This window comes from Sphaeramia orbicularis, chromosome 24 (genome assembly GCF_902148855.1).
Source record: "Sphaeramia orbicularis chromosome 24, fSphaOr1.1, whole genome shotgun sequence".
In the NCBI taxonomy this organism is placed as follows: Eukaryota; Metazoa; Chordata; class Actinopteri; order Kurtiformes; family Apogonidae; genus Sphaeramia; species Sphaeramia orbicularis.
This window is the reverse complement of record NC_043979.1, coordinates 4,183,207-4,210,766: the sequence shown is the minus strand read 5'-3', so window position 1 is coordinate 4,210,766 and position 27,560 is coordinate 4,183,207. Positions and strand designations below refer to the sequence as shown.

Sequence of the window (27,560 nt, the reverse complement as noted above, 5' to 3'; positions counted from 1 at the left end):
ATTTTTATTTATTTCTTTTCTTTTCCCCCTAAGCTTCTTTCTGTACTATTATTTAAAACCCTTTCCTGATTTCTCACTTCTGTATACCCATATCCTTTAACCCTTTTACTTATTAGACTGGCAATTTTGTTCTCATTCTCTCTTCTGTTTTCGCCTGGATATGCACAACCCGTACAAAAGGAATATAAAGGAAAAAAAACAATAATTACCACAGATATACACACACACACACCTGTAAATAGCCCTTTGTTTGCACCAAGGTTATAATAGTTTTGGATTTTTCATTATAGTTTACTTTTATTTAGTTTGGACTTTTTTTTTTCTCCGATTCAGTTATTTTTAATTAGTTTTTAGAGCAGGTTTGCTAAATTTTATTAGTTTTCCTTTTTTTTCTAAATGCTTAGTTTTAGTTTAGTTTTAGTATTAATTTTAGTTTTGTCGTATCTTTAATCATCTTTGCCGTCGTATTCAAATAAATCCCATACAGGACTCTGCTTTCTCCCAACTTTAGTCTCCATGCTTCTAGGTAAAGTGGGAATGAGAGGGCAAATCTAAACAAGTGACGAGAAGTGATGGACCATGAAGTACCGTATGGTGCCACTAGCTAAAATTGCTAGAGCGAAATAAATCGCTTTCGTATCAATCCGACATTGACAAAGACGAAAATGAAGAGAATTTTGTCCATAATTTTTATAGTTTTAGTTAGTTTTTTTAAGCACACAATACAGTTTCAGTTACAATAGACAATACATAAAAAATTATGCTGAAGATATTAACAATTAAAGATGTAAACATCATTTTAGTTCAGGGGTCACATACACTAATTAAATCTCAAGTTGGACCAAAAAAATACTATCATGAAAACTCCAAATTTTTCCTCTTTGTTTTAGTGTAAAAAAAAAGTAATTATATGCAAATGTTCCATGTACAAATTATCCTTTTCTTATAAAATGTGATTAACCTGAATAAATATGAACAACCTGAAGTGTCTTAAGAAAAATAAGTGCAGATACGACAACAATAAACTGAGACATAATATTGTTACAATTTCACTTATTTTTCTTCAGAAACTTCAGGTTGTTTGTGTTATTCACATTTTTTAAAGGACAGTTCATAGTTGTAAACATTTTCATATTGTAATTTTCCTTTTTTACTCTAAAACAGAACATTTTGGAGTTGATATTATTTATAGGTTATTACATTATTATTTTACTGATTGGGTCCGTTTGAGATCATAATGAGCTGTATGTGGAGCCTGAACTAAAATGAAGTGGACGTCACTGGCTTAAGGTGTGAGTGAGGAGCATTAAAGGTTATTTCAGTTTGCACAGCTGAATTACAACCGCAATTCCAGAATGAAATGATCTGCAAATCTCATAAACCCATATTTTAATCACACTAAAACACAGATCAAATAATAAAGGAAAAGTCTGAGATGATAGAAACTGGTCTCCTCTGCTAACAAACATTTACAGACTGTTGTGAAATTAGAAGGGATGATGCTCTATGAAATTTTTTTTTTTTTATTCTGTGAAATTTAAAATAATCTGTATTTAATGGTAAATTTCTCAGTTTAAAGATTTGATATGTTTTGTATGTTCTACTGTGAATAAAATATGGGTTCATGAGATTTGCAAATCATTGTATTCTGTTTGAATTGTTTTTATTTTACATTTCACACAAAATTCACAACAGGTTTGGAAGTGGTACTGAGTGTCATTCTAAAGTACAGTCTATGGGTCATTCCTGTTATTTTTGGCTTCATAATTTTGAATGGAAATGACCCATTTTTCATGCTTTTGTCATTTTGTCAAATGTCACCTGTATGTTTGAAGAATACATGTAGGCCAAGCTCAGAGACCCAAATAAAAATTGCAGAATTACAAAATAGGAACGACAAACATTCCTATTTTTTTTAAAAGACGTATGCGTTCACCCTGTTGTATGTATTTGTACAGGATGTCCACCCATTTAGGTCAATAACGGTGGAATATAATATATATAATATAATATATAATGAAACTTTAACATGTAAACAAAACATTCATTACATATCAGATGTGCTTTCAAAATATTTTTTCAGCATTTTTTATGAAATAGTCTGACAGGGTGGAGTGAGTCTGACAAATGGCATTGTGTGTAAAAAAGAAAAAAAAATAAATAAATTAAAGAAAGAAATGCCAGTGTGTGCTTACTACAGTATGCACAGGACAAGGGCAAGAAAGTAATAGTACCAGGGAGGAAGATGATGTCAGAGAAATGAAATAAACATACAAAATAGAATTATTATTATTATTATTTTTTAGTGCTATAATTTAATCTGATTTAAGAATATGATTAGAAAGAATGAAAGAATCTATTCAGGGGGGGTTATACTTTGTGTGTCACAAAATCGTGTATCATATAATGTGAATTTCTTTTTTTGTATTGTGCTTTTAGAGATGCACAATGAAAATAAATAAAAAATGTATCAAAAAAAAAAAAAGAAAGAATGAAAGAATATTTTGAGAATGATTTTACTTTGAAGAAAACGTGAGAATGTTCTAATCATTTCATGGTTTTTAGCTCTTTTAGACCGTAGACATCATTACATTGTGACAAAACTGTGTAAAATACAGAGGTATTTTTAATGATCTCTGAAGTGATGAAGAAGACCTGAATATATAATAAAGCCGTTTGTTATAAATATGTGGCTCATTTTAGAGAAAAAATGAGGTAAATCATAGTGACAGAAGAGTCACAGTACAACAGTAATGACCCCTATACGGATGTATAGTGTATATATAGTGTATGATTAAGTGTAAACTACAACCATAGACGTGAAACCCCCACCCACCTGCCCCCACCTGACCTATTCAGTCAGAATAAGGTTTCAGTATAAACCTCCAGTCAGTTCACCCTGAGGTAGAATCTCATTATGAGCCCACTGAAGCATGCTGGGATTAAAAACACTGGAAAGTCGTGGGTGCAGCTCCATTTATTAATATAGATCCACCTCTGAGAAACATCGGACGTGCCCTGTTGCTCATATTTCCTGTGTCTTTTTTGGAAGTCAGGCTTTAGATTTATTTATTTTTTAACCGGAACCTTTGCTTTTGTTTGTGGTGTCATGATTAGGGATGTAACGATTACCGGTATAACGATAAACCGCGGTAAAATTCCTGACTTCCTGTATTACCGTTTAAATTCTAATTATCATGGTAATCGTGTTTGATTACCGCACTTTGAAGGGAAAGAGAGAGAGCAAGTGAGAGAAAGAGAGCGAGAGACCCGGTCCAAGTGCACATAGAGAGAGATAGATTATCTATCTATCTATCTATCTATCTATCTATCTATAAGAAACTAAAACAACTGAAACGTGATCTGGAAAATGGTCAAACAGTGTCCATTAGGTTCCATCTTTAATGCACATGTGTATGTTTGATGTTTACATGTTAATATTTGAATGTTTCTGCAACAGAAAGTACATTGTGCCTATTATTTTATTTGTTTTTTTGTTTTTTGTTTTTTTCAAAATACAACCTGGTTACATTATTTCAGTGTGTATTAGTACTTTTTGAACATTTTGAGCACAATTTCAACAATACCGCGATAATAATGATAACCGTCATAATTTTGGTCACAATAACCATGATGTTAAATTGTCATATCGTTACATCTCTAGTCGTGATAAATCTACAGTATGTGCTGCTTGTGGCAAATAAATGATCAATGTAAGGGTCTCCTGCTCATTCTGAATGCATATCTTTCATCATTTAAATATAAATAATAATAAAATAAAAAAAACTAAAATTAAAGGAAACTAAAGCAGAAATGTGAAAAGTGGCTACAGTGCATTAGAAGTCTGGGTTTTGCTATTATTACTGTTCTGTTCTGACATGTTTTTTCTTGTAACTGCAGCTGGTACTTTGGTAAACTGGGCCGTAAGGATGCAGAGAGGCAGCTGCTGTCCACGGGTAACCCCCGGGGCACTTATCTTATCCGGGAGAGTGAGACCACAAAGGGTAAAGACCCCCAGCATGGATGAATACTTTATGTAAACGGGGATCGTGATGTTGTCTGACACACACACTCTGCTTCTCCGTCTCCAGGTGCCTTCTCCTTGTCCATACGGGACTGGGACGACGTAAAAGGCGACCATGTCAAGCATTATAAGATCCGCAAGCTGGACAGCGGAGGTTACTACATCACCACCAGGGCGCAGTTCGACACGCTACAGCAGCTGGTTCAGCACTACTCAGGTAAAACTTTACACTGACCATTACAGGAGCACATCGCTGTTGTTTATGTTCGTTTGTTTATCACAGGACGACTCATTAAATGAAGGGAACGTTCGAATTAAAGTTTAAACACCAGTGGATTTTTAACCCACAAAGACCCAAACATCCACCACCGACCCAAAGCATCGGCTGATCTAAAAACCCCGGAATTTTGGGGTATTGATTTCCAGTCACACACACTTTGCTATGTGGTATTAACCCTCAGTGATCCAAACATTCACTGGCAACCAAAAGCATCTACTGATATACAGTGTTTAATACCTGTTGATCCACTAATCCTATCAATACATGTCAATAATTGATAGAAAATAGTTTGTCATCTTTTCATGGTCATCAGATATGCCCATGGAAGTTCAGAGGCTCTGTAGTTACCGTGGAAACACAGTCATCTTCTACAGCATGAGTCGCTTTTCCATTAGACGTACTGTATGCGCAAAACTTTACCGATATTTACTAAATGTCGACAAAACAGAAGTGCGTAATGTCGGGTTTTTCCTTTAAATCACAAATGCGATGATTAGTTTATTCATTATCGCAAGATGACATGAGGTCATCCCATAAACATGGTGACAAACGTAACTATCGTGTTGATTTACAGATATGTTCATTATTATTATATATTACCCCTCTATATCGTACTGAATTAAAAAATGATTGGGTTTCCGCCATGTTTGTTTTAAAACTCTTCTATTTCATTTGTTTTATCATCTGTCAACATCTTTTTTATTCACGTGACCCTAGTTGCGCAAGAAGGTCTTTCCATTGCGGTTTTGCGTGATATATCATTTGCGCTACTCCCGAAAAACCACCTCTTGTCAGCGTAAAAATTTTGATCGAAAAACGAGAATTTGGGCGAAATTGTCGTTTTTCCATTTGGTAAATTTTTATGCACAAGTTATATTTGTGCAATTTGACAGTCAATGGGAAAGTGACTACTGATTTACCAGTAAAACCCATGGAGTTTGATAAATGACAGTGGATGGACAGATTTGTTTTGCATTCAGTTAATGATATATTTGCTGAAAAAGTTACTTTTAATTTGGTTTTCTCTGTTTCTGATATGTTAATCCTCATTTTTAATCTGAGTTTTTATGAACATCTACATGATCATTAAATTAAACATAGGAAAGTACCTGATTTTCAATGAAAAACACTAAATAAAGAAGATAATGTTATAATAAATGGTAATGAATCACTAAAGAAACATTAAATATAGACAAAAATTCATTTTGGAGTAGCACTGGGTCTTTATGGGTTAACAACACTTCTTTATCCAAAATACAGTAAAGTAACATCCTAAATTGTATTGTATGGTAAAGTGCGCTTCGAATGCTTATCTTTATTGTTACCTCAAAATATGGGGGGTTTAGCTGGTACTCTTTAACCCTGTAACGCCAAACATATCATATTTGATACATGAGTTTTGAAGCCCTCTACATGATCAGTGTAATATTTTTTTTTTCTTTAAATTGAAAAACCTGATGTATACAATTAGATACATGCAATACATGCAATCCATAGATAAATAATTTGCTCCTGGAGGATTCTGTTGGGTTTCTGTAAATTGGCTAAGAGTCTGGTTTTGACCAACTCTATATATAAAGTGTCATGAGATAACTTTTTTGTGATCTGGCGCTATATAAATAAAATTTGATTGATTGAGTGATTTAATTGGTTTTCCCCTGTAAGTCGCTTTGGAAAAAAGCATCTGCCAAATGCATAAACATAAACATAATCCACCAGGGGGAGGAATTCATTCACCAGAGGCCATTCCAATGACACTACAAGACTGTCATTAATGAGGAAGGAGGAAGAACTTTGACAATTTTGAAAAGGAATTACCAATTTGTTAGACATGTTTGTGTTATATTATGTTTTTGTTTGTTCAAAAATAATATTTGAGCATTGAGACCCGATGGATCAAATATGATACAAAATTGAAACTCATACATGGTAATTGATATTTGAAAAAACCTTTTTTTGGTTGTTCAGAAGGACCAATAAAGGCTCCAGTTTCAAAGAACTGGAATTTTCTGTCAGTGATTTAATGGTTCAGGCTTTACAGGGTGAAAGTTATCCTGAAGGCTGCCCCCTAGTGGTGTGGCTGCATTATAGCCTAGGCTCAAAGTACACGACACCCACTTTCCATTAACAGAAATGGGCCAATGTTACCATGGAGATATTTGTTATGATGGAGGCAGAGCACTGACACTGTGCTCCCATTTGCAGAGGTCCAAATAACAATGCCAAGCTCACCCCTGTCCGGTGTCCATTTCCTTAAATTGATCTCAAAATGCATTAAGCAGATACTGTTACAGTTCATAATTGCATTTGTTCTGCCAGCACGTTCTCACATGGACGAATAAAAGACGGCACTTATCACGGAGCGCAAATAGAGTTAAGTGGAAGTCTGTGTCAAATTAGTTGCTGCTTGCATTCACTTCTATTTAAACATTTCAGTTTATTTGAATGTAACGCAGCTAGAGGGAGAGCAAAGGCAGTTTAAGACCCGTCTGAAGAAAAGGGCAGTAGAGTCGGTTTTGTCGGGCGAAGACGAGCGGCTCTTCATGTCAGTTTGCATCAGTGTGAGCTTCTCCAGCTGTGAGCACTGAGTTTGTTCCTGCAGGATCCGACGGCCACATCTGTGCCGCTTACACACATATTTGATCATCAGATTTAGAGGATAAGACAGTTGAGTGTCCTTACTTGTACTCAGGCCTTCTCCTTTTAGAACTCTGCTCATATTTGTTTGTGTCTGAGACTAATGACTCACTTCTCCCATTTGTTTTTGTTTTATGTGTGTTCTGTTGTCCTTTGGTGTGCCTATCACCACTAAAGAGGATATTTTTCCTGTCATGCTCCAGTTGCTATATTGACACATCGATATTCGTGCTTAAAAATCAACATCATGGATTTTCTGTATGTGTTTGTGTCATAGCATGTTATCACCGATTGTCACTCCTCTAGCTGACGTATGGAGGCGTTGACGCATCATATTGTAAATAACCTTGGCTCTTTTCAGGGCTTGTGCTTTTATTGCTTTGTGCTTTCATCGGTTTGTCATGTCTCTGCAGAGCTTAAGAGCATATATGTGATATTGTATATTGTACAGTGTTTTACAAAAGGGGGAGAAAGAAACGGCTCATGTAGCCTATAGAACCAGCTGGGCTACAGGAATGAATGGCAGTTCTGTTTTTAAAAAAAAAAGGTCTAAGCGGATTTTCAATAACACAGTTTTAATCTCAAATGAAACACTGGCTTCCTAAGCAGTAGTCAGCAAAGCCATGAACACCATATGTATGTGCCAGAACCTGCAGTTCCTAATGGAGTCAGTCCCCATAGACTCCCATGTTACAGTCCCAAATTTACAGCAAAAACAAACACATTTACAACCTGGTATAATAATAAACAGCTAATTTCACCATTCATGACAACAGAGCAGGGGTTGAATTTCAATATAACTCAAATGTTGACATTATATTAAGTCTTAAGTAATGAGTAGGTTTTCATTGGCAGCTTCAGACATTTTCAGCTGCTTTTTTCCTGAGTAGCTGTAGTTGCTCTAAGTATATAACTATATATTACTATAACTAACTATGGCTGTTGATTTTTTTTTTTTTAATCAATTAATCTGTTGATTATTTTCTTCAATTTAATTACATGATTATTTGAATATGCAAAAAAAAGTACAAATTTGAAACAGACATGTCTGAAAATGACAAACAACTTGTCCTTTGTTCCAGAACCAACTGAAACAACAACCACAAAAAATATGTAAGAGTAAAATGTTGTAGAAAAAATATCGATATAGAAATAACAACAAACTGTCAGTCTGTCACTACAGTCTTCAACACTTTTGGATCCAACTAACAACTGAACATGGAACTAACATCCATCCATTCATCTTCTGAACTGTTTGTCGTGATAAATGAATTATCTACAATAATTATATGTGTAAGACAGTATGAAACTTTATCAGAGTACAATAATTCTGAACTGATTTGTCCTCAAGAGGGTCGCAGGGTACTGGAGACTGAAAAATATACTCATATTTTTAATGTTTTTGAAATCTTCAAAGTCTAAAGGAGTAAGTGATAGTTACAAACGTAGAAAAGTGAACATATAGACATTTTCTGCCTTTTTGTTCTCATCTCTTCTGAGTTACGCTCTATGTTGTTTGTGTTGATCCTGGCGTCATGTGCGTCGCAATAAGCATGCAAGTGAAACACATCAGTGGAACCAATATTTAGCGACAGCGAAATTAAGGAAACGAAGCTTTGATCCAGGAAAATTATAATAGACTATTTTTTAATCAATTCAAGTCGATTAATAGATTAATCGTTTCAGCTCTAGTCAAGATGTAATATTTACTAAACTTCCAGAGTTTACTGTCACTTAAGGCTTGTTGCATAACTTTGCTACAGTAGCTAATGTTGGCATTAATTCTGTATGGCATTCAGTGGTTTATCAGCTAGCCTGCTAATTATGTCACATTAACATTGCTATTATCAATCACAACTATATTTGTTAAGATTTAGCATAAACCCTAAATCACTTAAAAAAAACTAACCTGTTCATGTAAGTGGTGTTTTTAGTGAGTCAGCGACAACATTAGCTTGACTTTGTCCTCTGACTCCTCCCCACCTCTGTGCTCCCATCCAAATACTCAAAAAAAAACTTCATGAAATGCATTATAAAATTTATCAGTTACTTACTTCAACACCCAACCTCTTAGCATTACTTAAAATAAGTCAGGTAGTCTGTAAACTGGGAGAGGTAACCTGCCATTCAGTGTTTTTACATCATATGAATTTGACACTACTGTTCACATAAAACCGTGTTAAAATTTAATTCAAGTAACTATAATTACTTGGTGGCATTTTAATGTAACAGTGTTATTTCGCTGTATTGTCAGCTGTTTCTTTCATTGTAAGTTAGCAGTGACATTAGCTTGGCAGGTTTTACCCCTCACTCTTCCCCATTTCCACCTTTAACATGTAAAACAAGATGAAGGCTTCAAAACATACAGTACATACATATGAACCAATGAGCGTTCATTCACTTCTTTGAAACAGTCTATGAATAAAACGTGTCCTTGCTGAATTCATTACATAAATAAATCTAGTTTTTTGTCCTTTAAAAATGAAATGAGTATATAATAGGAGGTTAATAGGTGAGCTCAATGGCTCTCATAAAATTCTGCTCCTTCTTTCAGGGGAACAGTGTTGATGCGTGCTGTGTGGAAACTGTCCACATATTGACAGCTTTTACGACAGCCAACAGAGCTGTATTGATGCCTGAATGAGGCAGCTGAGGCGGCAGGCGACGAGCCCAGATGGACTTTGATAGCCGAGCTGCAGGTTGAGCACTCCCCCGGGGGGAAACGCACGCCTTTATCTCGTCTTTACTGCCCTGTGCAAATACCCCCGGGGCCTTATCACTGCCAGCGAGGATGGAGGGTACCAACGGAAACTGGCCCCCAATCCACAGGATTAATCAATGACGGGCAAACAAGTGCGCTTCCTCCAGAGCGAAACCACAAGATGTTTGATTTCATAACACGTGTGACACGGTGTCGTCAGCTTAAGTGACAGCCCTACACATGCAGTGATGGAAATGGAGGCAGTTACAGAATCACTCAGCCACTGAAATAAGCATCAGCACTAATGCTTCTCATGGCACATAAAATCCCTGTACTCCATCTATATGTTTAACCACTCAGCTGTACATTTCCTAGAAGACTGTCTGACAGCCAGAACTATCAGTTAACATAAATTACAGTCATTATCATAAAGTTGTTGGTTATCATCGAGTCATAGAAGCCATTAGCCACAGTGAGCATTAACACAGAGCCTATACTAGCCTCTATGACTTACATTTATACTTGGTCTTCCATCGGCGTGAAATACTTTACTTTGTTTTATTATTATTTAGCAAAGCAGGATCACTAAAACAACAATACTGAAATACAGCCAAACAAATATGAGAGGAAGGGTGAGGACTAGGAAGGGAAAACTATTGCTAATTCACCAAAAACACCACTGACTAGAAAGAGTTGAACGCCAGCAATATTTTAAATACACATACAGTTGCGCTTGATAACAGTAATATCATATTCACTTCATTTGTAAACACACCAACTGGTGTTTAAGATGATTGATTATTAAATATAATGCTGTGCAGAATTAATGCTAACATTAGCTAATGTAGCTAAGTAATGCTAACAGACTGTAATAGAGTAACAGTAATCGTTAGGGAACAATTAGGGACTGCAGATGAAAAGTAGTTATTTTTACTAATTCTGGAGTATTTACATAGGTGTATTTTTTTATACAGCAATGTTCATAAATGTGCATGGTCCCTGTTAAATAAACCAATGAAATAAATAAGTAAAATAAATTGAGAAACCAAATCTTTTAACAATACTACTGCTGATTGTGCTATTATATACAATTTTAATGCCTACCCACTAGACATCACAGTCTTCTATTACCCCTAGAATCTTGTAGAATCAACATTCCCACAGAGGGTCCAAATAGAACTGATGAGAATGGCTCCTGGAAAATAATATTACCCAGATTTCTACAGTAGAAACTGGTATTTTTTTGAGGTGAATTCATTAGAGCCTGGATTTTCTTTATTAGTTTAATTTCATGAAGACTATTCACCTAGGTCTTTTCATATTCGACACATTTTCTTTACACCAGAAGAGGTGCAGTGTACAGTTTAATGGCTCGGTTTTTGGATTTTTTTTTTTTTTTTTTTTCACATTTTTGAAAATTTCATCTTCGAAAAATGTGTCCAACAGATTTGTTGAAGACTGTTCACCCAATTCAACAAAGTGTGATCAGATTGAGAGTTAAGACTTGAACAGAATAATGTTTGTCTAGTTTAATCTAGTTTACAATTATCTTTAATTTAACATTCAAATTGACACCCTGACTAGGCAGGGTGTCAGTGAATAGGAAGGGCAGGGGTATTGGTAAGCTCTTTTTACTTTTTCCACTTGTTCAATATTGAATTACAATGCAGGTCCAAGGCCAAAAACAGCAGATACTTTTCCCAAAATGCATCTCAATATCAAAGACCATTAGTCTTTCTTTGCCGACAGTGACCAACCTTCACAGCCAGAGAATATATGTTGGATTAACCTCTTTATTCGTTCATTACTGCAGTTATTCAGTCTCTAATTAAAGCTATATTATTTGCTAGAATGACCCAACTCTTAATTGTGCGTTCTCTAATATTTGCCAGGCTCATTTTACTGTAAAAGTTGCTGTGACACTTGAATTTTCCTACTATGGAATCAAGTCTATTCTTATCCTGATATATTATTTATGAACTGAAAATGTGGTTACAAAGAAATTCTCTAATAAACTACAGTTTAGGGAATAGTTTGATTAGTTAAATATTTGTGGTTTTTTCTCATTTTGAAAGTGACTACAGTTTCCCAGAATATAACCACTGATTCATGACATTGACCAGAGTGGACATTTTATACTGAAATGATATGTTTTCTTAAATCATCAATGTATTTTATTTATGGATGTGTTTATGCTTAAAAAAATTAATACCATTACATGTTAAACTGCTGATGCATAGAATTGACTAAAATGAATATCTGGGTATTATGATAAAGAAATAAGATAATGAAGAAATCCAATTGGATATGTTTGTCAAAAATACCACTAGTTTATTAACAATTCATGAATGAAACGGTTAAAGGTTCGGTCAAAATGTGCTGTTTCTTATCCCCAGGCTACCTCACCTGGCCTAAATTCTGCAACTTGTCAAAACTCTTTTATGATCTCCTTTATTCAGCACTTTGAGGCTTTCATTTGAAGCGTTAGCACCTCTGAGCCACTGGCTACTGTTACCGTTTAGTTTTAGTGAGACGTTTGTGGCTTGGCAGCACTCTGCTTGATGTGATCATCTCTAGGGATCAGGGAAAGCACATTAGACTGATTACTCCTGGATTCCCTGACCTAAAAGCAGCCTGTTTGCCAACCGGGAACCACAAAGAAATGAATTGTTTTCCAGTGTTTCCAAATCCTCAGTAATGAAAGTATCTATTGTCGGTCCTAAAAGTAGCTAGAAGTAGTTAAATGACATTGTCGGCTAATTTGCATAATTGTAAATGTGCATGTAATTGTAAAGAATGATGTAGGAGAGAAGAATAACTTTGTGTTAGGGAAAAAAGTGAGTATAAAAACACCCTAAATATGTTTAGAACTACAAATGAACTATGCGCTTTTTTTTTAATGTCCCAATTCCAACCGTCCTCCTTTATCTGGGCTAAAATGACCCAAAAGAGACACTCTGGAGGAGTTACTGAGGTTAGTTATTTAGTTATTTGTTTAGTTTTTATCTTTTCTTTTTTTTTATATGCAACAAGACAAAATACTCTTTCTTAGTCCTTAGAAATAAAACAGGTAGTAAGAAGTCATGGAAGAAAACAAAAAAAAAAAACACAACTTATACAAATGCATGACTTCATTTGCATCTTCATTTTCTTCAGTTTGGTTTGGTTTTTAGGTGACTACAAGTCACAGTAAAACATGACCATTTTTAACAATAACATTTTTAATTTTCAGTCTCCATTAACAATCCAAATGAACCAAAAAGAGACAATAGAGAAAACTGTCAATGTCAGTGGGACTGATTTATATTCAGTGATTTGTTTTAGACAAACAACGACACGTGTTTGTACATCACAGTCTCCAAAAGTCTCCAAAAACACCAGAAAAAGGGGATAGATTTGTCACTAGTGGCTTTTTTGATAGTCTCTACAGGGGTCTGAAAAACCACTAAATATACCAACTAAGTCTCTAAGTGTGAAACACTGACTATTACAGCTACAGACAGACCGTGGGTTTACATGACTGGGACACAACATCATTTGGTGTCATTTAGAGGAAAAATGTTTGTGTTTTAGTGTTTGAGTCACTTTACAAAAGTTGCTAAAAGTTTCCAAAGAAATTAGTTGCTAGGTGCTTACAGAAAAAAAGGTGGTAGGGTAGTCTGAGAAGTTGCTAAACCTAGCAACAAAAGGGCCAAGTTGGCATTAATGCATTTCTCTGCGTTTTGTTGATGCATCCTTTGCTCTTCGTTGTCCGTGTTGTTTGTTTATAACTTTAGATCCAGTTCTGCTTCTCTTCTGTTGCTTTGCTGACTCTCTTCACATCTATCTCTCTTCATGCTTGTATTTGTGCGTCGCTGTGCAGACCGAGCCGCCGGGCTCTGCTGTCGCTTGGTGGTTCCCTGCCACAAAGGGATGCCCCGCCTCGCCGACCTCTCCGTCAAAACCAAAGACGTGTGGGAGATCCCACGGGAGTCGCTGCAGCTCATCAAGCGTCTTGGGAACGGGCAGTTTGGGGAGGTCTGGATGGGTACGGATCCAGTCGCCTCCGCAAAGAAAACGAGGCGGTATGGAAGGGGCCGCTGTTATCCAGCAGAGACTCAGAAACACAAGGACATGAATTCAGCCGAGGGGGGAGGGGGGAGGGGCGGGGGGGTTGACCCCAGCATCATCTGAAAAACATCCAGGGTGTCGGTAAACTCTGCTGGTAGCGTAAAGATGGCCTCCTTCCATGTCCCTCAGTGCATGTTCCTCTCAGTAGTTAACCCTGTGTGCCTCCCCTTCCCTCCCCCTGTAGAGAGTGCGGATGGTTTGTGCTTTAATTTAACGGGCGTGTGTGTGAACTACATCCCTGACACTATGGGCTTGAGTCATGATGCCTGGGAGATCAGCAGACACACACTTGAGTTGGAATTAAAGCTGGGGACGGGATGTTTTGCAGATGTTTTTTACGGTAAGAAAATAAACAACGCATCTTTTATTTTGGTTTTCACCCTTTGGCCAAACTGGAAATAAATATGAAGATTTTTTTTTTAATCCTTTTTCCCTTTGTTCTTTACATTGATGTGCCAAGAAACATTTACCAATTTATGTACTAATTGGAGATAAAGGCAAACTCTGTCTAATCCCTCCACAGCAATCCTGCAGGACTGGAAATGTTTGTTTTGTTCAACACAATCTATGAAATACTTAACAAAATAGCTTTTAGTCACTAAAACACATTTTTATCTCCTCATACTTTCCTGTAATTCATTCAGTATTCTCTTTAGTATGGAAGTTCAAATAGGCAATATGAAAAAAAACAAACAAATCAATACTATTGTTAGAAATCAGGAAAAATAATTTGCATAGTTTTTCTATGTATAGGGCTGAAACGTGTCCAGGCCGTTTGTTTTTTCATTTAGTTTAGTTTTATTTACTATTCCAAGAAAATAAACAGAGGACAGAAATTATAAAGTTTTAACTAAGAATCTTCCTTAGATTAAAGTGATGCATTCATGAGAACAATTAGTAAATTTCTCACTACACACCAGGGCTGTCAAACTCACTCTGGTTCAGGTTCCACATTCAACCCAATATGATCTGAAGTGGGTCAGACCAGTAAAGTGATAACATAATAACCAGTAAATAGTGTCAACTCCAGCCTTTCTCTGTTTTAGAGTGAAAAAAGTAAAATTACATTCTGAAAATGTTTACATCTACAAACTATCCATTAAAAAATATGACTAACATGAACAACCTGAAATTTCTGTTTTTTCTTTTCGAAATGTAATTTTAATAATATGCTGCCTCAGTTTATCATTTACACATGTGCATTACAACTTACAGATCCCAGTGGATTTACACATACACAAAACATTTAGTAACAGGCAGAATATTGTTAAAATTGCACTTTTTTTTAAAGACATTTCAGGTTAATATTTGTTCAGGTTATTCACATTTTTTGTTAAAAGATAGTTTTTACATGTAAACCTTTTCATGTAATTTTACTTTTTTACAATAAAACAATGATAAAAAATTTGGAGTTGTTGTCATTTATAGGTTATTTTGATAGCATTTTACTGATCCGACCCACCTGAGACTGAATAAAATGATTTTGACATCCTTGATTGTTAATATCTTCAGTGTAATTTTTGCATTTGAACAAACTCATCCCATGGGCTGGACTGGACCTTTTGGTGGGCTGGTTTTGGCTTGTGGGCCGTATGTTTGACACCCCTGCTGTAGACTAAAGAAAATCTGTCTATTGCACAACACTGTTCACTGAGGTACATGAGCCATCACCTTATACAAATCTGTGTGGTGTGTTCTACGTTTTTCTCTTTTTTACTGAAATTCACAAGATTTTAAACTAACTGTTAGAAATTGTTGCTTTTAATGTCTTCATTTTGTGTTTGATATTTGCCACGTGGAACTTCCATACAGTACAAAGTCAGGGTGAACATTTTTACCATATTCCAGTGTGACAGGTTATGGTGAGTGTGTGATTAGGCCTCTCCCAGATGAAACCCAATCTCTGGGCTCCTGTTACCTCACAGTCCAACAGGTGACGCTCGCCTGCTCAGCTCTGACTCCCAGAACATCTGCACGGCCGCATCATTAAAGAAGCCCGCTGTGATTTATGAGCTTACTGTGAAATGAATCCTCCAAACCCACCAAGCACATGCAATCCAAATGTCAGTGTCTTCCCTTTGGGGTTCTACTAAAGTTCCACCACCCATTACTGTCACAGAATGAGATCAGTGGAGTTGTACTCTACTGGAGTGATTCCAGTATGGGTGCTTTCATACTGTTGCTAAAGGCGTCACATTCCCAGTGTGTTACAGTAACTAGCATGCAACCACTGAAGAGCTCCGGGGCTTGCTTTTGTTTATCATCCTCCAAAGGATTATCTGCTCATGTGGTCATCTGTTCTAGCTCCTAAAGCACCCATTTAATTATCCTTAGCACTATTTCTATGTATGAGCTAGGGATGTAACGATAAGAAAATTGTGACCAAAATTATCATGGTTATCATTATTATTGCGGTATTATATTGAAATTGTGTTCAAAATGTTCAAAAAGTACTAATACACACACTGAAATAATTTAACCAAGTTGTATTTTGAAAAATAAAACAAAAAAATGATTGGCACAATGTACTTTCTGTTGCAGAAACATTCAAATATTAACTCTTGGTGGTCTGAGCCTGTTTTGTCCGTTTTTCAGTACTTTTGATTTTGCTTTTATATACTATATAAACAAATGTTTACTATAGCCATGTTTGGTATCGTTTTTTTCAGCACAACTTCATCTATCTCATCTGCCTATTTTTTTTTTCACTTTAACCTACTATAAAAACATAAAAGGCCAGAAAACCCCAAAAAATATATAAAAGCCGATTTGAAAAATGTATATACTTTATTGCATAAATAACACAAAGATGCTTAACAAACCTTTTCAAGGACTGGAAAAGTGAATATTGGTTCAAATATTAGGTATATAAAATCAAAATTGTAATAAATTAAAACTATACTCATATATTTGACATAAAAGCAGATCTTTACATAGGCGTTTTTTCCCCTAAAAGTGCGGTAATCAAACACGGTTATCATGATAATTAGAATTTAAATGGTAATACTAACCATCTGCAATTTTACCGCGGTTTATCGTTACACCGGTAATCGTTACATCCCTAGTATGAGCCTTTAGTTTAGTCTTCCACCGTCTCCTGATCTCATTCTGTGTTGCATGTTTCCCTCATTGTCATGGAAAAACTAGACTTGAGCCCTTGTTTTCTAAGTGCTGTTTCCTCCTGCCTGTCAGTCATCTCTTCGGTGAGACAGCAGGGTTGTCAAGTGTGACTTTGAGATGACATGATGTGAATATGAATACTGATGCCAGCATGTGTGCGTGTGCCAGGAACGTGGAACGGCACCACGAAGGTGGCGGTAAAGACTCTGAAGCCTGGCACCATGTCCCCAGAGTCCTTCCTGGAGGAGGCTCAGATCATGAAGAAACTCCGCCACGACAAGCTGGTGCAGCTGTACGCCGTGGTGTCGGAGGAACCCATTTACATTGTCACAGAGTACATGGGCAAAGGTAGACAAACACACACACACACACACTCACACACACACACACTCACACACGTACACGTACACTTTCCAAACTAAGAGGCATACAGCTCTGTCTCAGTTCATTAAAAGCTTTCATGTGTCATGTATAACCTTTATTTTTAATTGCAAAACCTTCTCTTTTATCAACATGAAAGGGGAGCTGAGGAAAGTCATGTCGAAGTGTGAAATTAAATCAGAACTACAGTCTGCAGGGCCCACAGCAGCTCCTTCAGTCTGTAACACCCAGCCCAAGCACTACAATATTAGTCCTTTATTCAATGCTAAGCAAGATTAAGATTTCAGCCGTGAAAAAAAATCCACAGACCTGAAACCTAAAATGTTGTCACTGTGACATGGTTGACTACCATTTAGGAGTATATTTTTGTAGCCAGAAATGATCACGTTTGGAAATGACACTGGGGATACGGAGGACTGATGCTAGCTAATGCTAATGCTAACTTATAGAAAACACTGTCCATTCTGCTTACAAGGAAGCATCATGTACAAAAGCTCTAATGAACTTCACTTACTTCTTATATACACTCCTGATCCAAATTTTAAGACCAGTTTTTTAATTAATGCAAGAATTCACATTTTACACTGTTGGATCTTAAAAAGGTTCTAACTTGAGCCTTAATTTGGGTCGAGGATCATCCCATGTCTTGACGGATAGCCAATCAGATCCTCCGGCTCAGCACTGGTGAAATTTTTTGGGGTCTCCCACTTGACTCTTTTGTTCCATCACCCTCAGGTTCTTTTAAGAAATTGAAACTGACTGTCTCAGTGCATCCAACCTCAGCAGCGATGGCACATTGTCAGAGGCCTTGCTTATTCAGCTCAACAATCTAACCACGTTTAAAGAGAGAAAGCTTTTTTGCCTTTTCCATCAGGAGGTCATGACAGTGTGAATACCTGACAGAAAATGACATTGAATCCACATTTATGCACAGAATTTGTCTTTTAAACGCTGTGGTCATAAACATTTGATCAGCTGATGAACAGACTATTTCAGTTTAACTGTTGTTTTCAATAAATTGCTTATTAAAATTTTTTTTGGTCTCACTCCCTGCATTTTGAAACTCTACTTAGACCCTTCTTAAGATCCAACGGTGCAAAAATGTAAATTTATTCAGTTTTTCAACTGGTCTTAAAGTTTTGGTCAGGTGTGTATAAACACATACAGTTGTGTTTGATAACCTGATACACTAGCATCCTAGCTGACAGACTGTAAAATGCAAGTAGACCAAACAGAATGCTGACATTAGCTAATGTAGCTGACTTATACTAACAGACTGCGTATTGTCATTAAATGACTTTAAATTATATTCGGTTCTGCCAAGTAATTTCAACTGCTTGTTAAATGTAATCACCTGCAGGTGTGTTAATAACAGTATATAACAGTTATAAAAAACAAACTAAATAGTAGGAGAGCGAACAGATCATGCAAAGCAAGACTGAATGAATGCAAAAATTAGCTAATGTAGCTACAGTTTGCTAACAGTAATTACATACTTGTAAACTCCATATAACATTTATATAACAAAATGCTTTGACATCTTGTTAGCGCAGTTTCTTAACTACAAGCATGACCAAGATATTTATCAGGAAGAAAATACATGTTATTCAATAAACACAAATTCCAGAAGTCTGAGTCAGCAGGTAAACTAGCTACCAATCAGAACACACACCGTACCAACCAACCCTCTTAATGGAACAAAAATCCACAAAACCATAAGAATACATATTAGAGCGTCCAGATAAAGTAAATGAAATGACTAATGGGAAGGTCTGAGTATTTCTAGAGACAATGATGTTTTGTTTGTTTTTTTATCAAGTGGTGGCAGGATGTCGTGGACCCATGTTCTACCTGTGTATGTGTCAGTTTCAGGGCATGGTCGTTCCCTTAGTTTTGCATCCATTAAGTTTCGAGAACGGTTCTTTTTACTTTGACCCATCATAACAAACATTTGTAGATGTAGCTACTAGAACAGACATTCAGCCAATGGACAATGTCACTTAAACAGCTGGAAAAGTAATGTAAAAATAAATAAAAGTAAAATATATAATTATATTTTCCAGCCACAAATGGCAATTCTACGCTCACACTCTCTCAGGAAATCTATTTAAAAACATATTCAGCAAATGTAATCACATCAAGGCTAAGAGGACCTCGGTATTACTTTACTTGGGTTTAAGGGGTTGAACTAAAATGGAAACATTTCATCAAATATTCTCTGTACACAAATTCAGTAGTTGGCTGCTAAGATTTTAATATATTTTATGTCCCAGTAAAAATGTTCCTAATAATGGTCATGGTTAAAAAAATATAAATTTTGGACAGTTAGGAAGTGAAGCTGTTGATATCCGTCTCTGTGGTCTGTCCTAGCACTATGATTGTAAACAGAAAACGGTAAATAAAAGGTTTTCTGAATCCAGTTCACTTTGTGCTTTGCATCTGTTCATTTTTTGTACACTGTCCAAAGGCATGCGTGAGCAAACACAGACATCCTCACATGCTTTATTGCACACCCTTTCACATAACCAAACACTTGCGTGCATCTCACACCCACACTGACACACTCACAATAAAGTCACTGAAAAAAATAGACTAGTCTGGCGGCGAGAACTGCAATTCTGAAACATATTTCATTTAAGTCAAATTGTTTTATTCCAGCTCAGCTAGAGTTAATAGTAGCTCTTCTTCTATGGTAAAGCCTTTGTTTCAGAGAGACTCGAGATGATTAAGGTCTTTAAAACAATCGCTGCAATTTAGAATGCCCACAAGAAAGAGCTGTGACGAGCATTAAACCCCAGAAAAACAGCACAAGAACAGAAACTTTGATGTACATGTCAGTCGCATGCAGGGAATGCCACATGTAGGTCAGCTCATTAAACTGTGGAGGAGAGTTTAGACAATGTGAAATGTCATGAATATCACAGTATTTGTGGTCATCTTCATTCCCTCAGCTCTTATTTATCCTCTTTACCGTCACTGTTGTTGACAGTCTTAAAGTAGAGCCGAACACACAAATTACAAAGTTCACATTTAAGAAAAACACCCAGCTGTCATATCATCGCCTGTGGTTCATCATGTGGATTATAAATGGCACATGTAGGGGGAGTGGGAGCGAAAGGGAACCGCTGATTGGACAATGAAACAGGAAGTAGCTGCTGTTGTGTCTTCAGTGTTGCTGTGTTTGCGTGTCTCTGCAGGAAGCCTGTTGGACTTCCTGAAGGATGGAGAAGGACGAGGCCTGAAGCTGCCGAACCTGGTGGACATGGCAGCGCAGGTACAGGCTGATGACCACTACACTTTCATAGAAATACGATCATTTCAGTATAATGCCAAACTTGTGCCACAATTTCATGAATGCAGACATGCCATACCCTCTCATTTGTCCATGGAGGTATGACAGGGTAGAGCCAGTGCCTGATTTCAACCAGTTCTTCTTGTTTTGACCTGGAAAGAACTGTTTCTCGGCCAAGAAACCTAGTTCTAGTGTAACACAGCACGAGTCAGGAACAGGGGGTGGGATAATCTTAGCCAACAAGAACACCTAAAAGACTACTGTGGCAGACATTAGCTTTAGGTTAGCATTAGACAGACAGACAGATTTCCCCACATGTCAACGCAGTAACTCAAATACAGTGAAAACTAATGTACAGTTCAACGTATGCAGTGCTTTCTTTTCAGTCGAGCCATGTTTTGTTTTTAACGTGGCTTAGATAACAACAATAGAACGTGTTCTCTTTTAAATCAAATCTACTTTCTACATTTTGGTCTGTTAAACCTTAAACCTACTTCATTAAAAACAGTGGATACTAAAAGGTTAATTATCCTAATATTGTGACAGTTATAAAATATGTTAGAGTACAACTTTTCTTGAGCCTCTTTTTTTTCTCTGTTGTTTGTTTGTGAAGCGTCTTTGAGTGTCCAAAAAAGTGCTATACAAGTGTGATGTATTATTATTATTATTATTATTATTATTATTATTATTATTATTGTTATTGTTGTTGTTGTTAATAATAATAATAATAATAATAATAATAATAATAATAATTTAAATGTGAACTTCCAGAGCTTTCATGCATAAGCTTGGCTTTCATTGAAGCACTGTTCTTCATTAACTTCCTGAGACTCAGCAGTGTATTTGAAATATGAAAAATACTGTCCACTGCAAAGGACATTCCATAGAAAAAAAAGATGGAAAAAAAACTGTTGCATCATGCTGTTTCCAATCAAGGCAATTATTTAATGTAAAAAAGCCCAAACTTTTACTTTCTTGGGTCTCTTTGTTGGAGGTGAAGGGAACAAACAGAAAACAGCCCCATCTATATGCATGGTTTATTCCACCTCAGCAGGTTTTCTGTTTCTTCAAGAAACAGACTAAAGGCTTGTTAAGCCCGTATTTAAGGAAAAGAACATGACCAGCCATCAAACACTGGCATTTCTGAAAGTCATCAGGCTGCAAGACTTTTTGTACTTTTTCCTAAACAAGCTCTCTAGTTTGACTGAGTATTTGCATACAGATTCATGTAGAACTGAGGTAATGATGCTGTCTGTGCTGTTGTGGTCCAGGTGGCGGCAGGCATGGCCTACATCGAAAGGATGAACTACATCCATCGAGACCTGCGCTCCGCCAACATCCTGGTCGGAGACAACCTGGTGTGTAAGATCGCCGACTTCGGCCTGGCCCGGCTCATCGAGGACAACGAGTACACAGCTCGACAAGGTGGGATTTGTTCCCCCTCTCCCAAAAGCACATGCTTAAAATTCCGTCTCCCACGTCCACACATGCTGCAGGACAACAGCATTAGGTCAGAAACAGAATTCTCTCAGTGGGACACAAGCCTCACAGTACGCCCACATCAGAATGTCCAGTAAATGTCCACCAGCGCCTCCACGAGGAGCGAGTCCAAACATTCACTCACTGTTTCGATGACACAGTGAAGTGTCTGCTGTGGACAGACAGAGGACGACGAGCCCCAGGGACACTTGAAACTGTCATTTGACCTTTGGGCTGCTCTGTAGGGTTTAGAATCACATCTGTTTAGAGCACAGGTGTCAATTATACGGCCCACGGGCCAAAACCGGCCCACCAAAGGGTCCAATCCAGCCTGTGGGACAAATTTGCAAATGCAAAACATTTCACTTAAGATATTAACAATTATTTGTAGTTAGTTTTAGAGCCAAATTCATTCCAATTCATTCTCAAGTGGGTCGGATCAGTAAAATATTATCATAATAACCTATAAATAATGACAACTCCAAGTATTTCTCTTTGTTTTAGTGTAAAAAAAGTAAAAGTACATGAAAATGTTTACATTTGCAAACTATCTTTCACAAAAAATGTGAACAATCTGAATAACCGTGAACAAACTGAAATGTCTGAACGTTTTGTGCTTTTGTAGATCCACTGTGGTCTCTAAATTGTAATGTACATGTGTAAATGATGAATGAACTGAGACATAATATATTGCTAAAATTGCACTTATTTTTCTTCAGGTTCATATTGTTCGCATTTTTTAAAGGATAGTTTGTAGGTGTCATAATAAAATGTACTTTTTTCACTCTAAAACATAGAAGTTAGATATAAAGGGATTGGAGTTGACATTATTTCTATATTATTATGTTATTATTTTAATGGTCTGGCCCACTTCATCATACTGGGCTGAATATGAACCCTGAACTAAACAAGTTTGACCCCCTGTTTTAGAGGAGGGTCAGTGAAACCAGCCAATGGCAGCTGACCATGTTGTGTCCTGGTGAAGCTCTGGTTATAGGAGCTGTGTCAAAAACAAATGTCTTTATTTGAACAAAGCACAAACAAAGTGAGAGTGTCATTAAACTAAGTGTTGTATCAACTCCCCGTATCCTCTAAGAGTCCCGGTCGGTTATTCTGAGCTCATAAACTCCTGTCTCGGTGGATGCAGCTAATTATACACAACAAACACTGCTTTGAGTTTTCAGGTTTGGTTTTGTGCTGCTTTTTGGAGACTTAATTACTAATGCTCACCTGTGCTCATTCTTTACTTCATACTTGTGTTTTCATGTTTATGTATGCTTCTTTATTAGAGGATGGATTCATTCCAATGTTTTATGCACCTGGGAGACACAGCAGTTAGCATGTTTTACATTCAATTAGAACACGACTGAACTCTAATCAGGAGCCAAAATGCACAGTTTTAGTCTTGGCATTGGCTCCACATTCAGAAACATCCGACAGTTCTCAGAACACCACTTCATGCTTTTACTTCGATCAGGTTCATGTCTTTCAAATAGTTTTGGATCTCTGTTCTGAAAAATCCAACATGAGATAACTGATTTGATTCAGAATTTTGAGTCACATGTATTGTTTTCATTCCTGGTGCATGATAATACTTCTTATTCACCACAGATGTGGCATCAATCGATACAAGGGTCATCACTTTCATATTCATTACAAATGTTCCTCCAAACGTGTCGTTTTATAAAATATACAGTCCTGTGTCAGTAATCCATACATCACCATTATTAAACGTAAATCTAATGAAATGTCACAAATCAGCAGTATTGTCACTACTGACTGGAATATGACACATGTTCATCTACGGTCAGTGTAGTTTGACTCAACAACATTCAATCACAGAATTTCACCGAAGTAATTAGAGTATTTGAATAGTTGTAATTGACACTCCATTATAGCGTTGTGCTGCTCGCTCTGTTAGTTCGTCTGTAGTCTTTCAGTTTGGTTTGATGTCAGTAACGTCCCATATGTTTGAATGGTTGTTTGTCCGATTTGGTTCGTTCATTGTTAAAGGTGGGGTAGGAGATCTTAGAAAAACGGTTGGAGCAAGCTACATTTTGAGAATACTCACTTCAAAAGTCCAAACCCCTTTCTTCAGACATCCCCCCAAAGCCACGCCTCCAGAGTACCAGCACGTGCAATGCTTGTTCCTGAGGGTTCATGAATGCTGCACAGCATCAATTCTCCTGGTTCCGATCCCAATCCATGCATACCTCATTCAGTCTCCTCCAACACCCCCTCTCTTACAGAACAGCCCCAGTTCATACTTATCTGACTAACGTTACATTTCCTACTGATTTATGTTGGTGACAAAACAGTTTGCTAGTAAACTTTACATCCTAATATAACTAATATAGCTTATATAACTAATATAACTATTAAAGCTAGGGATGCACCGATACCACTTTTTTCCAGACCGAGTATGAGTACTTATATTTGAGTACTTGCCGATACCGAGTACTGATACGAGTACTTAATAATCCCATTCCAGTTCTTAGTTCCTTTTGTAACTGTGCTTTATTGTCGTTGTCATTAGTCTGACTGGAACAAAGTGCTGCTACTGACATTTAATGTGTTGGAATGAGCGTTTCTCAATTAATCCACCAGGGGGCGCCGCTCTGAATTAACCATACTGGACAAATACCATGAAGAAGAGTAAAGTTTTTTGAGAAGAAGAAGAAAGTCAATAATAACAAACATGGAGACGACAGAGGCAACACTATTGTGGATACTAATATTGCAGCGTTTTCGCTGGTAAGGTTTAAAAGTGAAGATTCAGCAGGAAGAGAAAAGATAAATGAGTGATAAGTTTCGTTTTCACTTCTGCTGGTGGTGTTCTGCACCGCAGAATACCTGGCAGTATTCTCCGTCTGGGTACTCGTCCGCCAGCACCTGGAAAACGTATGGAATGTACGCAGAGGACAGACAGAACACTGCGTCCGTATCTGTCTGTGTCTGTAACGGTACTTGCAGTCAGCGTTACTTTTATCACCGTCATTTGTTTTGAAAAATCTCCACACTCTTCACACTCCACACACATTATTCCTCCTCCTCGTACCTGCTGCACTGAACTGGGAATGTCACACGGCCGTAAGTGGTATCGGTGCAGTTGTATCGGATTACTTTTATGAGTACAAATACGAGTACACACACTGAGTATCAGAGTCGATGCTCGGTACTCGTATCAGAATCTGTGCATCCCTAATTATAGCTAATATAACTAATATAGCTAATGTAGCCAAGCTTGGGCTCTGGCTTCGTTTCCTGTACCAGTTGCCCTAAACCTCTGAGAACACACGATTCATGCACGAAGAGGGGTATGCAGGGAGGGGGGAGGGACAAATGGCAGTTGACTTTGATAGACATATCACCATTCAGTCATTTCGATGGGCCAGTTAAAATGATTGGATGGTGTTTTTTCAGTCCTGTCCGTTCCACAGGTGACTACACTTTTTTATTTTTGTGTTAGAGCATTTATTTAATTGGTTGTAATCAGGGTGTGAAGGGGATTTTAAGCAATATAGCAAAAAAATGCTGCAGGAAAACATCTCGCACCCCACCTTTAATTCCATAACTGAGCTCTGTGGTCAGAGAGCCGTTGGAACACACTGTTGGTCTGATAATTTATTAACGCTCATATCATCTCTACAGGCGCCAAGTTCCCCATCAAGTGGACCGCCCCAGAGGCTGCCCTCTACGGGAAGTTCACCATCAAGTCAGATGTGTGGTCGTTTGGCATCCTGCTGACTGAACTGGTCACCAAGGGTCGGGTGCCTTACCCAGGTGAGGAGAGGGAGGGGTTAAACAGGCGGCAGACGCTCAGTGAGGGGTGCATTTCACCTTGAGCTGCTCAGGACATGTCGATAAAGTGGCTTGATAAAAGCAAACTAAAGCACACACAGCTGACAACAGGTGGCTCCTCCTGTTGTTTATGGGAGTAAAAGCTGCTTTAATGCTTGGCTAACCTTTGTTTTCCTGCCAGAATATGAGCGGGGCTTTAATTATGGCCACTTGCCTGCAGCAACGCATTGTGTTTTAAAATGAAATTAAACAGGACAGTGAGGGGGAGGGGGGTTGGCTGGGGGACACGGTGTACTGAGTGTGCAGCTCCGTGCAGGGAGGGGAAACGCATGTTTGACCAGATGGACCTGGTGGGCGGGGCCAAGTCTGGAGAGAAGGTGCACAAGGTTAGCATGCGATGAGCTCAGGGGACAGCAGCATGCTAACACATGATAGCCTCCTGAGGCCTTGGATGAAGCAGAAACAGTGACAGTGAGTTGGAATGTCTCAGAGGTTTGTTTTTTAACAGATTCAATAAAGTGGGGATCTGTGGGATTTTAATGATGAAAGTGTAAATGGAATTTTTGTTCTGCCTTTTCAAGTTATAATGTGTTAAAGCAAGCTGCTAATCACCATTAGCACATTAGCACACTAGTGGTTTTAGCACATATTTCAGTGGTGCAGCAGATAATGAACTGTTCACAGCTGTGCTGCAAAACAGAACATGTTCTCACACTGGAGCGACACTCCTGCTGATCTGAACAGGCCCCGACCATGGGTGGATTATTTATCTGAGTACATCCTACCCAGACAGCAGCGCTACTTCATACTAATACATGTTCAATGAGGGTCGCTGCTACAGTAGCTGTGTCTCACTTACAAATGTTACAGAAAATGTCAATTAAATACCATTACATCTCCATCAACTGTTTTGGAGGAAATAAACAAGGCTGCATAGTATATCCAGAAAGTGGTATTATAGGCCACAGAAGAAATAGACACTGAGTGAAAACCTGTCAAACTTTAATTCCTCTCTTTTTACCTGCGCCAGGAGGTAATGTGATCACTTTGCTTTGTGTGTTTGTTTGTTAACAACTTTATGGGAAAACTATTCCAACCATCTTTAGCAAATCTTCCCCACAGATAGGCCTAGGCCCTGGGACCAACACATTCAATTTTGGGCCAAGTAGGCCAAAGTTGAAGGTCACAGCAAGGTCACAAAATCTACAAGTTTCCTATCTTTCATCATTGAGCAATTTTTGAAAATTCACAAAAAAATTCAAAACAACTCCAATTAGCCTCCAATTTGATCCACCCGTAGCTTAGAACAATATCTTGTATCTGGCACAAAATTGTCCACATCCACTGTGGAATGTGGACTCTGTGGACATTTACATTTAACATTGAAAATCCCATTTACCACACATTTTTCATTTACACATGTTTCTATCTGGTTTATATACGTTTCTATCTGATTACCTCCACCAAGGACGTTATGTTTTTGCCAGGGTTTGTTTGTTTGTTTGTTTGTTTGTTAGCAAGATAACTCAAAAAGTTATGGATGGATTTTCATGAAATTTTCAGGAAATGTTGGTACTGGCACAAGGAACAAGTGATTCAATTTTGGTGGTGATCGGGGAAGGGGGGCAGATCTGTCTTGGCGGAGGTCTGTGCTCTCCAAGTGCTTTTCTAGTTCTTTTTCTGTTCTTCCACCTGTTTTGATCCTAAAACACGCAGTAAAACAAAACCACTGAAG

The 27,560-nt window shown here is 37.5% G+C and overlaps 1 protein-coding gene across 4 annotated transcripts in view; it reads left to right on the top strand.

Annotated features, from left to right (window-relative positions):
• Window positions 1-27,560, top strand: part of fynb (FYN proto-oncogene, Src family tyrosine kinase b) — a 145,768-nt gene that overhangs the window by 114,976 nt on the left and 3,232 nt on the right. For 3 of the 4 annotated variants that reach the window (XM_030127955.1, XM_030127956.1, XM_030127957.1), the window contains 7 exons: window positions 3,901-4,004; window positions 4,092-4,241; window positions 13,505-13,669; window positions 17,041-17,220; window positions 20,451-20,527; window positions 21,817-21,970; window positions 25,676-25,807. In XM_030127955.1, the coding sequence (XP_029983815.1) occupies window positions 3,901-4,004; window positions 4,092-4,241; window positions 13,505-13,669; window positions 17,041-17,220; window positions 20,451-20,527; window positions 21,817-21,970; window positions 25,676-25,807 (962 nt within the window). Of the gene's footprint in view, window positions 1-3,900; window positions 4,005-4,091; window positions 4,242-13,504; window positions 13,670-13,936; window positions 14,093-17,040; window positions 17,221-20,450; window positions 20,528-21,816; window positions 21,971-25,675; window positions 25,808-27,560 lie in introns of all 4 variants that reach the window. The other variant, XM_030127958.1, reaches the window with a different exon arrangement.